The following is a 17,633-nucleotide window of genomic DNA, read 5'->3' as shown; positions in this document are numbered from 1 at the left end:
CTCGGTTCACCTAAATTTAATTGTATTTGGTTTCCAGTCCGAATGTCAATCAGTGTGTGTGCGTAATGTGTCCTTTCAATTAAATTTTTATGCTTATATTATTTTCGTGTTTTTCTATGTTTTTGTTCTTTTCTGGTTTCTTTATGCGTTATTTTTCTTTTGTTCAAACGATGTTCGTGTATCAGCACTTTCTCACGGCAGCCGTTTTATATGCAGATAGTTCTTTTCTGTTCCGTTTTCTTTCTTATTTTTCCAAACATTAGAGCACGGAACCACAAGAACAATTGGACTCTTTAACTGGCAACCGTTTGCCGTAGTTTGTTGCAAAACCTATTCCTTCTACCAACCATTTCGCAACATTTTCGTCTACTTGTTATTTTAGCTAATTATTAGTTTAAAGTTACTTTAATGCTTGTTTCATTTATCTATTTACATATTGTCGATTTTGTGTGTATGAGTGTGTGTATTTTTCTTTTTGTCCCAAACACCGTCACCCATCTTTAACTATATGTTTATACTTTATTTCAACCTACATGCTGCGTTCAAGCATACCGCTGCATTTCAGTTAATCCTGTAGTTTCGCTTCATACACATATACACGTTTCTTTTCCCTAGTGCTTTTCAATAACTATAAACCAATAGTGAGCACTCTGTGGACTGGTTTGCTAGCGCGATGTGCTTTGTTAGAAAATCAATTCAGTACTATTCGCTGGATGCATACTTCTTTTCCTTTTCGCACCTTTTCACTCCGTTTTTTATTACATGCGTGCATGTTTAGTGTTTTGCTACTTTCGTAAGTGGGTTTGCCGTCGCACGGTGCACAAAGTAAAGGAACTTCTAGGGTGAAATTTCCCAGCAAACAACATCCACATTGTTGCGTCGCTTCATAGATTGTTTCGTGTTGATGCGCTCCACTATGCTGCTTTATTGCCACTACCGCTCCAACGTCTTATTGCAGTTGCAGAAAATAATGTTGAAATTCTTCGAATTCGTTGAATTCATTCTTGTCCTATGGTACATGTTAATTGTGAAGCATTGTATTTTTTGTGCAGCTCCCTCTCCTTCTCTCCCTCTCCTCCTATATATCTCGCTTTCTCGCACACGCATACTACTCAGCCAGATACGGTTACTGTTCGGTAGAATGAGATATTTGTTCTTAATTGCCAAACAAATATATAGCATATCGTTTGAATTTCTCGTATTGCTACCAGAATGGCTACCGTGGTATATTGTTGCTCGTATGTGATTGAATTGAAAACTGTTCGGAGGAAAATGTCAAACGAAAAGGAAACGGATGACAACAGATTTTAAGTTGAAGAACAATTGCACCTATCGACCCAAGGCTGTATTCATCGTTCAGCTGTTGTGTTGTCGTTTTTAATTTTTTTGTCTATTTACCCGCTTTTACTTCGTCAAGCATTATTTTTAACTTTTAAATATAAATTGGCAGTGCGCTTTTGTGTTTTGATGTCTCGGTTTTCGAATGCTCTTTTATCTACCGTGTAACAACAACCAACCCTCGCATGTCCAAGGCTCAACTAGGGACGTAAGCAATTGAGGAGTTTCGATTTTACGGACACATGTAACAAATCATGATGACGCGGCTAAGCATGTTTACAAATCATCAATGTCACGCAGCTGGACTAGTGACCCACCGTTGGTGGTAGGTTTCAAAAACGGTGCATGCAATAGATTAAGATGTGAGAATACGTCACATATTTTTATTAACTCAAAGAGAAGAATGTTTTAAGCCGAGCTTGTTTCATGGTACTGACAGTAACTGATTTGACTTATCCGATTTGATGCAAGCGTAATTTAATTCAGAATAACTACTACGAATAGGTGCGCCATAAAGACCAAGGCGTCGAGAAAAGGTACGACGTTGTTTCGCTTATTGCCCCTGTCTATCGATCAAAGACGTTTACTGTTCAGTAGGCTTTGTCCGAACCTAGTTGCTCCTTCTTATGCTACAAATTAATACACATGTGCTATCGGAAGCAACTGTTTAACTAATTTATTAAATGTCATGCGAGTTGCGAGTATACTTTTTAAATTGGCCATCGAATGCTCGACTTGTTCTCCTAGTTTGGTCTTGGACGCTGTTGTTGCACATTTTGCGTGGGACCGCAGTCTGTGGTGTGGTTTGCTGGGCTTTGGAAATACGCATACTCTGGCTGGTCTCGAAGGAGAACGCATTTTTGTCTGCATGTGCTTGTCTATTGGTGATGAGGCGTTTATAAATTGCGGTCAAGAGTTTTACTAGAGCGTTTTAACCTTAAACAGTAGAGGGCGGAAATTTAGCGTTTGCTTGCGTGTTTACAAGTGGTATACAAAAAAAAATCTTACAATGTACAATATTTTGTTTTTTCTACAATTTTCGTCAGCCATAGGCTTTTCGCCAAAAGCCTGCTATGTTACATAGTTCACTCTTAGCCCTCTTTCCAAACTCCGGCGTCCGAATCGTGGGTTTTGCTATATTTTTTTCTCTGCCGCAAACCTATCATCTTTATGCTATTGGTGCTGCGCAAGTAAAGAGCGCCTAAGCTGAAAATCACGGAACACAGCTTGAACTGTTTCACGATTCGTGTTATGTGTCGCTATGCAGGGTATCTGCTTCGCACGCCACATTTAATTCGAGTTTCCATGTCTCCTTTGCTTTCCGACTTGCTTCTGGTGTTTCTACGGTCTTATAGCATTATGATTCTGACCCCCTACTTTGCCCATGCGCTAATGGATACCCCAGTACGATGGCCGTCCGAAGCTGGCTTTTGGCGGCATAGAAATTGGTGCCCTGCGATTACGATAGATACGAGCGGGAAAAAGGAGTTTACTACAAAATATGTTCATCTTCAATCAAATAGTACCATACACTTTGTTACGGTTTTGTTGACGGATTTATTTCAATTTGGTTAATTTTTCCCATTATTTGTGTTTGCACCCCCACTAGCATAAATGCTCAGAGGCTTATTTCTTGGCAGCACGGGCGTTGCATCTTTTTCCACCTTGTTGGTGTGGTTCCTAGTTTTTTTTCGTCTTCTACTTCTTATTAACTTCTCACAACTAGCCACGCGCCCGCGTTACCTTCTGTAGTACAGTAAGCTTAAAGTGTTTTGAGTGTGTGTTTTGTTTTGTTTTGTTCTCTTTTCACTATAAAAAATATTCACCCCTTCGCGCGAGAGGTCGCCATAATGCGAAAGGTTACTGTAATTTGGCGAACGTGTCCACTGCCAGCTAAACAATTCGTAACTAGGCTCAAAATTGTATCGTAGCGACGAATTGTCTCCCTATCCAGACACATTTCACTAGCAAGACAACTTGATGTTTTTGCCACTTTGATTTTTTTGTTTCAGTTTTGTCACACAATACAAAAGTTCTCCTAACAAAATGAGACGCTACAGGTTAAATTTCGATCTAGTGGGTGGCACTTCCACATTCTGCACGCGCTACAACATGATAACGATAGTCGCGTTCCGCCGCTGAAACGAAACATTCGCACGAAATTCAGATGCTAGAGAAACTATATGCTTGCCGACGGTTTGCGGTGATGATCTTTGACTGTTGGATTGTTCTAACTAGCTAGTTTATATTCGAAGAAATATTGAACTTGTGGGGAACAGTTGTGCCTTGTCGGGCGCAATAGAATCGTGTGGGGCGCCTCGGGCACATTCGGCCACATTCGCTTGCCAATCACCCGCCGCGAGGGGGAAGAAACTCTCGTGTTGGGGATGTCGACGATCAATATTGCAACGAATTAAACCCTGACGTTGGCGTTGGCACTGCGCAACCTTCGCATTAACACTTGACCGTGTGGGTCGCGTAACACGACGTGGGCAATAACCAACCAAAAGGAATAGTGAGACAGAAATGTATTCGAAATTTGCCAGATTGAAAACATTTTTTTGTCGCTTGTTAGGTTTTCCTTATTGTTTTTTTTTCCTAGATTATATCATAATTTTACTAAGTGTTAGCAACTTACGCTCTAAATAATTGCTCTGTTCTAGAAAATGAAATATTGTTGTTTCGAAAAAGATTTGACATTGTTCTTGATTTTTACGGTTCTCGCACTACTAATGAACGTTATAATTCTCTGTTTCGACCACGCGCTCTATCATTCGTTCGTACGGATAATAAGGAGATAACAATTTCTTTGTCACTGTGCCCAAATGGCATAACTCTTCGTGTGCAGTGAGACCTCTTATAAATTTTAAGTCCCCGGCTGGACAAGTGCGAAAATAACTTGGAACTCAAGTCTGCTCCTTTACATACACACAAGAATCCTTCAAACACCCAACAATCAATCCGTAATCTTGGATGCATTTGGGACTGATGAAGAGAGTAGTGAATGAAGCGCACGGTTCGCCTGTTTTAAACAAAAACTAACATGCCTGATTATACGTTGTACCTTTTTATTCTATGGACAATTGGTTTGCATTTGGACTGTTGGAGTGAAAAATGTTTTCGCTCTAACACTTCATTTTATTGTTATTCCATGCGACACTAGGTATCTTTTTAGTAAAATTCATTCCAAGGTCCCAATCAAATGCTCTTGCGTGTATGTAAATGCGTAACTGACTCCCGTTCCACCGTGGCGTTGCGTAATTTTCCTTGTTCTGCATCGCACGGGATTTGATTTTCCAATTTAGTGTCAATGTTTGCTCTATTAACACTGTACGTGTACGCGATTAACTAATTATTCATAACGTTAATTAGTTCATTTTCATTATATTTATTCGTTTTAAAGCTCATACCAAGATTTTTTAATTTACTTTAGTTCTTCCTCGTTCTATTTTAGCTTTAATTTTTTTCGTTCCTTTTTGAGTTTTCCGGCTTATTTAATGAATGTGTTAAGATCAATTTTTGTGGCTGGATGAGATGCGTGCGGGTGTGATTATGTCGCATGTGTGTATTTATTTGCATTTCATTACAGCTATACCAATCGTTAAACCCAGGGGATAACAAACTTTTCTTCATATAAAAAGTAAAGGGTCTGGCGGATTTTGGGAATCTCTGAAGTGCCAAAAATAAGGCGCTACAGCGCTCTTTCCGAAATCGCGCCCCAGCAGCGACCTTCCGGTAAATTGACATATTCAACAAGAAGTAGCATGAAAGTATTCTAATTGATATTACCCGCCCACATTATGCTACAGGTAAATTGCCATATTTCTGCCCAGCTCTGTAAGTCCTCGTATTCACGTAATTGTCATACGAAGACATCTTAGTGTGAAAATTATTTAAATAAACAGTTCTGTATAGCTACAAAAGAACCGTATTTGTCTCGTCGTCCCTAAGATGCCGACCTCTGTGGTATAACACTTTTAACGATCTGCTCGTTTGTTTTTTCCTGCCATTTCCGTGTTGATGATGCTGTGCTGCTCGAAATAAATTGCTCGATAACTGTGATACCTTAAGTCCTGCGCTCTAGACGCAGCGCCAATCTCCAGGGAAACAAGGTGTACCCCTGTAACCTACAACGCCGCTTCCTTTGAATCGGGTTATTTGTGGCTTTCTTGTAGAAAGTTTATTGCTCCTGCACTTCATAATTGCCAACAGTTCAAATACGTTCGTTGCGCTATTTTACGCCACGTATTCACTTCTACGTATCATCGGAGCGCAATCCATCACCATAATAGAAAACATACGGTGGATTCCTGTACCTAACACGTAGAGCGTTCGCTGCCGTTCTTTACGTAGATTGCTTATATGCGTTGCACAAACACAATTCATTATGCTGTCGAAGAGAACACTTGTTGAACTGTTTTGTTAGTAACGCATAACTGATAACGAAGACTCACATTTCGTGGGTAGTACATCAACAACAACAATTATAACGGAACCGCCGCGGCCCTCAAATAAAATTAGAAATTGTTTCTGTCAGTTACGAGGACGTCTGTTTTCCAACAAGACCCTTTTTAGTGTTCCTATGAAAAAACGAACAATATTAGATGCTTTTTCAGTATAGTGCCTTGTTTCGTAGCGAATGTGAAAATAATTTAACTTTATATACCATTTCACCTGCCACCAACTTTTTTTACTTTTCCTTACTCATTTATCTGTGCCGTTCGTTACTTTCGTAGTCTCGGACATTGCATGCTTAGGAATGTGTAGCAAACTAATTTTAAAAATCGCTGGAAAGCATATAAAGAGTTAAATATCATTTGTCAGCAGAGCCGTTGTCATGATTAGTATAACAAACTCTGATTATAATTTTGTGGTGCAGCAGGAACAGATAAACTATACACACACACTGAACGTCCTGCATATCTGGTTGAATTCATTGACGGTACATCGGCACATTTGTGGTCGTTTGCTAGAAGTAATATACAACGAGGAAAATAAACAATCCATCAAACAACGAAAGAAAATCGCCATATCTTTCGCGACTGTACAGCACACTCACATTCTAGTATTCTCTCGTTTTCCGATACGCTGCCTTGCCCTATCCGTCTGTCTGCTACTGTTTACTACGGTTCCTATTGCGTTGCTGTTGTTTCCACGAAAATCCTGCCCCTGCAAATCAGCCATATATCGTGCAATTTACGGTGTAACAATTGCAATTATCCATAATTATGCACAGATTGAACTTTCAAAACAGAGAGGGACAGAACTTATACACGGATACAGTACAGTGCTCAGTTTGTAAGCCTCTGTGATGTTGTCTAAATTTGAACCTTGTTACAGTTCATGCACAGCATGTGTTCATCTTTACTACACCTACGACCATTTTAACGATTCAAGAAAATTCTTTAACAATTTAAAACAGGTTTTGTTTTGTTCTTGGTACCTTCCCTGACTTCGCTTTCCCCTTGTTGCCACATTACTGTTCGATTGTTCCATTAAATCGCCCTTATTTCACACCAATACCCGTCTCTCTCTCTCGCTCTCTCTCTCATCGAATTGTGCAACTCCAATTCATTGTTCGTGTTTTTCACACTTCGTTCTGTCTATTGCCTCGATTTTAATCCATTTCGTTCTGCCACAATTTGATTATAGACAACTGACTCGGACAAACCCCGGCACCTTGCAGAGAGCTGAAGGATTTTCTTTTCATTAAAATTTGTTGCTTTTTTCGATAAGTTCAATCTTTCGAGTCAGGCCCCACCCTTTCTTTTGGGGGAAAAATGTATTTTAGTAACGTTTTATTTACCAATTAGCTATGACCCGTCGGTGGCCGAACGCGACCGATGATTTTTGATGAATTGAAAATAAAAAGAATAAAGGGGTCCTTCTTTCGACTGATGTCTGCTCGTTGGACTCTTTTTGGTTTTCTCTTTTTCTGTCTGATTTTTATTCCGAATTTGCACGTCGGATCCGGGCATTTGCTTATCTTACGCAGATTTGCAATCGTTAATTGCGGTAGTAATAGATGTACTAGTGGTTCTGGGAATAATAGTAGTAGTGTCATAAGTAGCATTATTTTTTAATGTAATAATGGTAGTAGTAGTAGCATTACTGGTAGCATAAGTTGAATTTGTTGCTGTTGATGTTACTGGTTTTGTGGTTGTCGCTGTTTTGGTTAAAATTGCCGTTGTTGTTGCTGTTTCTTCTGTGGTAGTTGGACAGTAGTTTATGGCTTTACAGCAGAAAGCCGCTCTAACCCACGATTACCGACTATCGCGAGCAGAGCGCGGCCTTCCCTAACTGGAGGTGGAAGCGATCGGTGATACTGGCGAAAGTGGGCTACGGGCTGAGTCCCGAGGGCAACCGGAAAGCGTTATCACAAGCTTCCGGGAGCCTGCGTGGTCTCGATGTTCGCACAGCCAGACGCCCTGCCACGTACCGAGTGACAGTTTACCGTCCGTGATGGGGATTGTCAGGGAGCTTCCGAGGAAGCAGGCTTTAACGTGTGCAGGCTGTGTAGTAAATGAACAGATAAAAATCAGCAAATTGGCCCGAACAAACTCAAGGTGGTGAAAAGATTTTTTTCTTGCATAAATACCATGTCGTCGGGACCTTCGCAGGAATGCCTATATGGTAAGCCTTCGGGCACTATTTTATTCAGCATCATTTCCATATCATCTCTAGAAGGCAAAAAAGAAAAACATTAATTAGCAACATTTTGGGCAGCAAGCATAATTCGAGGATGAGATGCTTTCGTTTGTAAATATTTCACAAGACTGTTTTTTGCACCTTGCTTTCTTATTTGCTGGTCTTAGCTTAACCATTTATACAATGGTATTCAAATAGGTGTTTACGGCATTTCTTTGCAAGAGTAAATAGTTTAACCATGTTTATCTAATGTCAGTTTCATATGTACCACTTACCGTACGTCGGGATCCCAACTTTCGTTGAGTGCTAAACTAGCCGATGTGTGCAAAACTGAAATTATGAAAAAGAAAGTGATAATATTGAATAAATTGCAACCTATCAGGAAATTTGTAATATATGTTTGTGCTTTTGCGTGAAACACAGCAAACAATTGTAGTATTTGTACCATTTTTTTCCTTCGCAAGCCCATGCTTGAATTGTTTAAAATATGGTTTAGGTGAAGAGATACGAAAACTCTCACTAGCTGTTGGCTGTTAATATGCTCATTCACTTGTTCCACTTTACTAGATTTTCAACGTCAGCGTACTTTATCTAAACCGAAGGGATACAAGATGCCATATCTTTTGTACCATATCTGTTCCATTCGTTTCTTAGTTCACTATGCTCATTGCTCATGGCTCATTGTTTTAAAACGCCTCACATGTTCAAATTCTGGACCTAAACTCCTCGAAATGCAATCCTAACAGCACCAAATAAACGCTCTGCACTTGCATTGCACTATAAGACTGTGTGGCTTTACATACGTTTCCGTTCCGTGGTTTCCAAATGAATAGTAAATTAGTTTTCTATCATCTAGAGAGCGCCCAAGGCGTTACAGTTCCACTACCAGCCAATTACTAATCCAAAACCTAAACTAATTAACAAAACAGGGTATGGACATCCTACCATTATCAGTCTCAGTTTCATGAAAAACTTAGTTTGCACAAAACCTTACATAGTTAATTAGACAGAGGATTTAATTTACTGTAAGTAATCGTATCGACTAGCTAAGCCCTACTTTTCTTAGGGCTTAAAAGATGGAATTTCCACATGCATTGCTTAAACAAGCAACGATGGCAAAAACGTGCTGATGTGTAATGCCATGATTACCTTTAAACGCTGGCGGTAAAGTACAACAAATTTATGGTGCAATACAACAACACTTCCGGCATGCGGAATAATCGTGCGCCCTTGGGGAGCGCATTGCTCGCTCGTGTCGCGTGTATATGCGCGTTTTGTCATGATGCACCACCATTCATGACGATTAATGGATTAACAAATTTGTCGAAAGCGGTCGACCTGTGTATTGCCCTGCCGTTCCGTTATTCCTCTAAAATGTAGCTTTTCGTTTCGATTTTCGCCGCTTGCCAAGAATTTAATTTGTGTGTTTCACTCAGCTCGATATTTTTTATCCATCGTTTAGGTTCATCATTTTTCCATCGAATTATAGCGTTTACCAAGAATTCGGCAATTAATGTAAATTGTGTAATCAACTTAAACATCTTTTATTAAAAAGAAATTCCCATCATGCCGCTTTATCTTGAATCACATGAGGCAAGGAACGCCCGTTCGCAGAAACACAAGAAAATGCGATGGCCGGCGCCAATGATACATATTTAAATTCCTTTTTCATAATTTTGGCGTCGGTTTGCAAAATACATCAAAAGGATGCTGGCCCAGGATCAGGAGGTATTTTTCATTAAGCACTCGTTGTCCTCAATCGGAAAAACAATTCCCTGTGGCATGTGCCAACGGTTCTCGCGCGGTTACTTCCGGTCGTGCGCTGCTATCTGCAAGGCTCGTTCAATCGGCCACACGCAGGACACATGACTTTTCGGGCAATGACACAAGCTGCAACCACCAGTACACTGCGCCAGAGTGTGAGTTATGGGAAAACTGTGTCCCTGTTCGAACGAGCATATATCCAGAAACGTGTTACGAGCGTCGGGCGAAAGCTAATACCGGCGACGCAGCAAAGCAGAGAGCTAGGATCAAATGCGCTTCGAGCAAAGCAAAAATGTTCCATCATCGGATCCATCACATCCCATTTCGGCGCCTTGATCGAAACAATGAAGTACACTAAATCAACATTGCCTCCAGTTCGTCATCGGTGAAGGACAAACTTTAATTACCGATTTACAATATAAAATGAGCAGGTAGAGAACCGCAGAGCAACTAAATCGATTGCCTCCACTGGGGCGTACGACAAAACGACAAGCCACGGATTAAGCGGATGATAAAAATGTTCAAAACGCATAAACGCTGTCAAAATGCATAAACGAATGCATAAACGCAAACAAGTCAAGGAGAAAGTAAGTCGCCAATTTTTATTTACCTTCAATGTCCCCGTGGTTGTTACTTTTATCTAAATATACCGACATCCTCGTATGTAACCGCTGACTTTCGATGTCGAGGAGATTTATAAAACGGGATGTCAACTTTTCAAAATGTCTTAAAATAAAGCGATAAGCGAATACGATACAAATGTAAGTGAATTCACCCAGTTTCACTCAGTCAATCATTTTTTTTATTGAAACAGTGAAGCTATCAACATACAGCACGGTAAGTGCTACTTCCAAATTCAAGTCATCTTATTGCGCAAATGTTTCATTGAACGCTCAAAAACGTTAAACATGGCGTGATAATGAGTAGGGTGCACAGGAATAGCACCATTGCACAACCACCCGCTGATAATTGGGTCAACTGATTAGATTCTTCTGGTGACCCTGCGTTATCTGTTAGCATGCAAACGGCCCACATCATCGCGCAGTCGGAAATTTTGCAAAATACTATCGGTAAAACACCGGCACAGATACGGTACAACTGCCGCAAAGGAGAAGCGATAGCCTAAAGCGACCAGCAAAAGAATTAAAAATATTATCTGCTCTAGTGCAGTGGTAGCGGAGTTCGTATAATCTTTGTTTAAAAGGAATTTAACAGGAAACAAGATCGTTGAGCCTTTGGCATCTAATCAAGATCAGATGAATTTGCTAAAAGGCTTGGACAATACAACTGCATTTAGATATTTAATTTAAATATCTAATTTATTACTCCGAGATGTCTACCATTGTACAACGAGGGCACTTTCCTTCTTACATGTCCACCCCATGGTGTCGGTATTGCTCTGTTGTGAAGCGTCGAGGACAGCAAACGACGTCGACCTGTCTGTGCCATGGATATATTTGCTACTCCTGCTGTTTTCAATAAACGCGCCTTTCAGTATACTTTAGTATTTTTGCCGGACTCGGGAAAAGATTTCGGGAGATACGCAGCATTTCCTGCGGGACGACGTTTACGTTAATCAGGAGTTTGGTGTCCGATCAAGTGAGACACTATCAAGCTCTAAGTCGACGAAAAACGACCGCCGGATGGGTAATTCGCAGACGGAACTATGACGGAACTATGAATTTGTGTGTTTATAAGCACGATGGACCGACAACGGAAAGTCGGTCACAGAAAAATTGGGGTAATTTTGTAACCGACCGAGTAATAAGTAATGACCGATCTAGAGTAAAATTTTCAGAGGAGATAGCGAAAACATTAGCAATCAACTATGCAATAATTTAAAATCATATAAAACTGAACTTGAAAACTGAAATTATCGGAAGGAAAACACATCAATAAGACATACACATCAACTTCATCCATCATAGTCTTGTACACACCGATAGCCCGCATTTTTCTAACACCCCTTAAATTAAAAAAAAAACAGTGTTCCGACGGATATTACTGTTTATTAACGATGGGCCGATGTGACGAGGCGAAAGATTTAAACTTCGACGGTGGTATTAATTATCCGACGCAACTCTCTTTGAAACTTGGGAGGGAATTGAACTCCCCTGAACTGAACTTGAATTGAGTTTAGGTTATTGATGGATATGCCAATGTTTGTGCATTACAAAAGTAAGCAGAAAAAAGAAAACCCTGTGATTACAACACATTTCTAGGTTTGACTCAATCTAACCGTGCGAGGTCCTTATGAATCAAGAGCTACGGTAAAAAAAACCTTCACTTCGTAATACGCTAAAATGAAGGGCTACCGTCATCTTCTCCGTCATTCATTCATTCATGATTCTTTGCATTGCTTGAATATCTGGGTCGCCTATCCAGGAGAGCATGTGCACAGACACATAGATACACGCAAACACCCGCACTGCAAGACTCTCGCGCGCCTCAACAAGAGAGTACTTTGCACGCGTATCTGCTACACACAGCACTGTTTCAGGATCTTCAGACATGTCATATTTTTGTGCGCGTTTGCGGGCAACTAACGAACGACGGGCCGGGTCGGAAGCCTGCCGGCGGTGCGTTATGATGTGTCGTAAAAACGATGTTTGTAGTGGCGTTGTCTATCACGCACCGTAATTTCCGTCATGCTCCTTTCATTACCTCAACTTCATCCTCCATTGCAGCATGACAGAGGCTAACGACAATGAAGAACCACCACCGTATGAATTAACTCAATTGCAACAAATGCGTGCTTTTGCTGCAAAAGAGGGTTGCCTGGAGATAATTACGCCACCACCGTTTTAGGTTTGATAGCGGGGAACTTTGCATTGAAGCAAGTGTGCACTACACACTTGGTTCAAATTTAATAAACTGTGTATGGAGAAATATCTTAGCATTACTCCGTTAGAAAACTAGGGCACCGAAGGTAACCATTCTGCAGTGGGGAACAGGCGGTCTTAAGCAGGACACAGACGAATGCCAGAAAACAAAAAGGCCTCCACAAACTGCGTCAACATTTGCGTTCGATTGACAGTGCGGTACTTGCCGGCACAGTGTTTAGAAGTGATCTTACACGCTCTGAAATAATAATATTTCACTCATAGCACCTTAGGGGTCCTATTTGTTTCATTCGTATTGTCCTGTGCTAATTCTCTCTTTCTCTATCTATCGAATTTTCCTCATTTTTGTTCTTTACTAGTTTTCTTTCTTTATACTCGTTTTTAATATTCTATTCTTATCTTTTCACTCCTCCGGGCCAGGTGGCAACGTTGTAATACGGTTCTCTCAATGCAAAAAACACACAACTTCTTCTCTTTCTACCTATCTCTCTCTCTCGCTCTATTTCCTTTTCTCTTTTAAGAACTTTTGATATCCTCATGTAGCGTGGACTACATTCATCTTTCTGTTATCATTTTGTAATACTAAGCCCAACTTACGTGATTTACCTTCTGGCCGACCTTGTTCTCAAAGTTGTGATCTATTTGCTGGCTTTGGTGAGACATTTACCAGCCAGAATACGAGACTGCGATCGACGATCAAAACATGATAGAGAACACAGCAGCAATGCTGTAAAGGGATCCTTTGTCGAAGCCACTTCCCCGTTGTGTATATGTTCTTGCAAAAAAGAACCTACCGGAATCATAATCCTTTTCTCTCTATCCTTTTCTTTTCGGGTTTATCAAATTGTTTCTAGCATGCTCTCTCTATCTATCGTCTATCTTTCCGTACCGACAGCATTTTTAAGTCCAATGTTATCAACGGTGCACGGACATGAACTGCAGGTCACAGAGAAAATAAAGAGAGAGAGAATGATAAAACGGAAGAGAGACAGAGAAAAAAGACATGCAACGAAACTCGACCAACCGTCACGATTACTTTAGTCAGGTCATGGACACGGATTTTTTGGTTCCTTCTCGTATCTGGGACCGGGTGTGTGCACCAGGATACTAGATGCCTAGCTTCGTCAGATTTCGTGCTTCATTCGCAACATTCGGTTTGCTGCAACGTAAACGAGAGCAAACCTATTCGCATTCTCGCTGCTACCCCATCAACAACACACTACCCGCTGCCAAAATCCTGTGATGAGAGCATAACACCCAGCATGGCCAGCATACAGTCTCTCTATCTCTGTTGTTATCTCTCTCTCTATTTCTCTCTCATTTCTCCGTCTCTCTCTCTAGCTCTCTCTCTCTCTCTCTGATGAACCTGAAGTGTGCTAGTGAATGTTGACATGGTCAAATGAAATTCGATATTTTAGGTGAATGCCAAAAACGACAGTGAGTAGTACTTGGCATGAGGGTCACACTGATATTGGATACGAAAAAAACGACAACTCCCAGCCACGGTGTTTATCGATGAGCCTTTTTTAACCTTAAACCGATAACCGGTCAGTTTGTGATTTTAGTCCATCGACAGCTGCATTTTAGCTGCTAACATCACGAAAAAATAACGTTTGTGCCAATAGTTTTAAGGGAACTTTGTGGAACTTCAAAAAATGTTGCTGCTACCGCTTTCTGTCTGTCGATGAGGATCCATTCGGCAAAGGAAAACATTGTCGCGAAAGAAAGATTCGTAACACTTGTCGATTGCCGCTTCACGTTTATCGTTTGTAAACCCAAAGCTGCGTGCTCCACAAATCAACCAGCTCCAGAATTAACGTCACCCGGGACACATCGACCGCCGTACGGCGGGTTGCCTCTGTTGAGTGGTCGATATTGCCCTGAATAAGACGGTGGAAAAGAATGGAAGCCCCGGAATGGGGTACGGAGGCCAACCAGCACAGCTGGTTACCGAAGGACAGTATTATTAATGCATTGGAAATTTACATACATGCTTGAACGAATGCTTCTGGAAACACCCAGGTAAAAAAACACTACCTTCTAAACCAATAAATAGACCACCGGGTATGCCATTATTATACGATTTGACGATCAATTAAGAATGTCGATAATTATCTAACTACACATTGAATGGCAATCGGTTCTGATCATCAAAATTGAAGCGTAAGAGGCGAAGAACATTATTAGCTTCCTGATATACTGGCGTTGCTTTTGCCGGTGTTGTTATATAATGTTAGAAAATTATCGTCAAATCGGGTTCACACTTGGGACGAGCTTGGGAAAGCCAACAAGTTTGGTAGAAACCCCAAATCTTACTACGATCACTCCACCACATGCTGGCCATGCACGCACGAATCTGCCATCTATTTGCAATGCCGAAAACAAAAACGGGAAAAATACGTTCACCAATACCGGCCATCCTCAAAAGCTAACCCGCCAGACACAAGTACACCCAGCATCCGGGAGGCAGCGTTCCGGGGGCACAGAGCCGGCCGAAAAGACGGCTTTTCACCGACGGTACGGTTTTCGCCATCTCATAATTTAGATTTATATCTGCAGAGTATTCTTTATTCATACGCCACCCAGCCAGTCAAGCAGCGGCAGTGGCTCAAACGGAAACGCGATCAGAGGGAACCCAAGAAACGTCGCCATCCTCGTGACTATTTCATGCTCCTCCGTTTCCGTGCGTTCGGTCTACCGATCTCCGTTGAATATCCGCGCGCTTCGGCACTTTTGAGGCTCGTTTTGGAAGATACCCGTTTGCCTATCGCACACGTAAGGTGGCCGCGGTGACTATCGATCCTTCCGCGGTGACTATCGATCTCGTTGAACGGCGTAAAGCCACCGTTGGTCCTCAGCATTAGTGTCAGTTCAGTTTGACCAGAGGCTTAGCGCTTTCCTAGGTCAATAAAACTGCGAATGATAGATCTTCAGTTACATTTCCCGTCAGCTCCGACCGTATAAGGAATTATGTAAGAACCCAAAGACACAAAATTTTGCACTTGTTATGTGTGTGCTCTACGAGGAGTAACAGATTGGCGCAACAATTTGAGACGCATCAGAACGAAGGATCGAACTATGCATTGCGGAGCAGTAACAACAAAGCTCAGGCTAAATAGCACCCTCCCCCGCCGTCGGACGGAAACTCATTTTTTGCACTCCTTTCCGGCCGGTGTCCGTCATGTTCACCGGTTCCGTCATTTCCTCTAAGGTTGCGCCCCGCAACACCCAGTAAATAATTCAAAATTGACGACGTACCTGACGGCAGCGACGGGCGCACTATAGAGCCTAGAGCCGTCCCGGGACCGGGACGAAAAGACAAATGACAACGATACTCGGTCACGCAAACCCGGTTTTCAGGACCCCCAACTCCCGGCCAGCTCGTCCGCAACGTCCGTGTAAGAAAACCGCCTCAGACCCCCGGGGAACTGTCTGTCGGCCGGCGGGGGTCAGGGAATCGGATAAGTTACAATTGACCAGGGGAAGGGATTTTCTATTTTCAATTCTCCGGCACGCGACTGCACCAGGCACCGGCAACGCGAGGGTACGCGCGCCAGTTGCTGCAGCGGCGGAAGTGCACCACCGCGCACACGTTACGTTTACGAAGTGAAAAACGGACTTGTGGTTTCTTGCGCGGCCGGTGCCCGCTTGCCGAAGGGCAAACCGGAACGCCCGACGCAACGGCGGCCGCCTGAGATTCCGTGTGACGAGCGATTTGCGCCGGTCACTGGGTGTGTAGCCTTCCGTTGGGGAAAATCGCTCTCGCACTCTCACGTACTATCCGAGCCCTTGCCTTGGTTTGGCTTCTGGGCGCTAAATAAGTAATCAAGACATATTTCAAATCGTTGCCTGTTTATCGGGTCTAATTATCAGCACATTTCCACATCGCAATTAGCCGTGCTAGTCTGTGGCCCTTAAGAAGGGTGCGCGGTATGAGAGCCACATCTGCGAAAGGAGCGAAGCGGGTCCATGTGCGGTGCATGGTCGCAGACGAAGCATAACGACGGAACGCTGGAGACTTCCCGAGTAGCGGCAGTCGTGCACTGCCGATGAACCGCGATCGTAGACAGCGGCCGTAGCCGCCATCGACTGGGCCCTTTAAAGTGCGTGATCGTGATGGTAGCCATCAGTTAAATGATCGCTCAGCGATATTCGAACATGCAAAAAGTGGACGCGATCTCCCATTTTGAGTATTTGAGAATTTGCTTTAAGTTGCAATCAAACAATCAACACCATTACTGAAACACCAAATGTAAAATCTGTGTCTCGCAGCAGCAAAAAGTCAGATATTGCATAATCTTTCGCCTCTTGGGACGAAAGGACGAATGCATGCAGATACCCCATGCGGACGCTACCAAAGTCCTTTCGGGCTGGGACGTTGAGACGGCCCCCCTCCGGTCTTTAACCCTGACCCACATTTGTGCTTCTGCCGCAGCCTCCGATACTTACTTTGAACGTGGCACAGTCCGACCGAAAACTGGCCCAACTCCGGCATTTGCCGTAGGATCTCCTCCGTCACCAGGTGCACCCCCCGGTGCTGGGGCCGTAGGTTGATCTTTCGCTGAAACCATGCGGAACCAATCTGTATGCCGCGGTGATTCGATGAAGCCATGTTAGTGCTCTTCTCATATGATGAGCCCGTAGTAGTAGTCGTCGTCGTAGTCGTCGCCGCCGTCGTCGTCGCCGCTCTGGCCACCGCTCCGGAGTTCACTCCCACCAATGTCTGCTGCTGCGGGTGGTGGTGATGCTGCAGATGCTGGCGTTGGTGGTGTCCCGCGGCGGCGGAATGGTGACGGTGACTGGCCGCCGAACTTCCGCCTCCACTGCTTCGCTCACCCGCCTCACCGCCAACACTTTCTCCGTCAGCGAGACTCGCCTTCCTGCCGCCCCGTTCGCCAGCCGCTCCTCCTCGTGCACTCCCTCCTCTCACCCGGCCTCCGGCGGATGCGGACGGCGGTTGCGAGGACGACGACTCGTCGGTGACCGATGAAGGAGGGCTGCTCCGTTTGCGGGAGTGATCCGTTTTGAGGCAGGGAAATG

The 17,633-nt window shown here is 43.0% G+C and overlaps 1 protein-coding gene across 1 annotated transcript; it reads right to left on the bottom strand.

Annotated features, from left to right (window-relative positions):
• Positions 1 to 7,023: 7,023 nt before the first annotated feature.
• Positions 7,024 to 17,292, bottom strand: LOC131210159 (UPF0047 protein YjbQ). The gene is made up of 4 exons (XM_058203364.1): positions 17,043 to 17,292; positions 8,262 to 8,316; positions 7,937 to 8,018; positions 7,024 to 7,850 (listed from the first exon to the last, which is right to left on the bottom strand). The coding sequence occupies exons 1-4, from the start codon at positions 17,203 to 17,205 to the stop codon at positions 7,635 to 7,637; spliced, it is 516 nt and encodes a 171-aa protein (XP_058059347.1). The 5' UTR covers positions 17,206 to 17,292; the 3' UTR covers positions 7,024 to 7,634.
• Positions 17,293 to 17,633: the final 341 nt, after the last annotated feature.

The sequence above is a fragment of the Anopheles bellator genome, chromosome 2, assembly GCF_943735745.2.
Source record: "Anopheles bellator chromosome 2, idAnoBellAS_SP24_06.2, whole genome shotgun sequence".
NCBI classification, from domain to species: domain Eukaryota; kingdom Metazoa; phylum Arthropoda; class Insecta; order Diptera; family Culicidae; genus Anopheles; species Anopheles bellator.
This window is presented reverse-complemented; position numbering and strand designations above follow the sequence as displayed.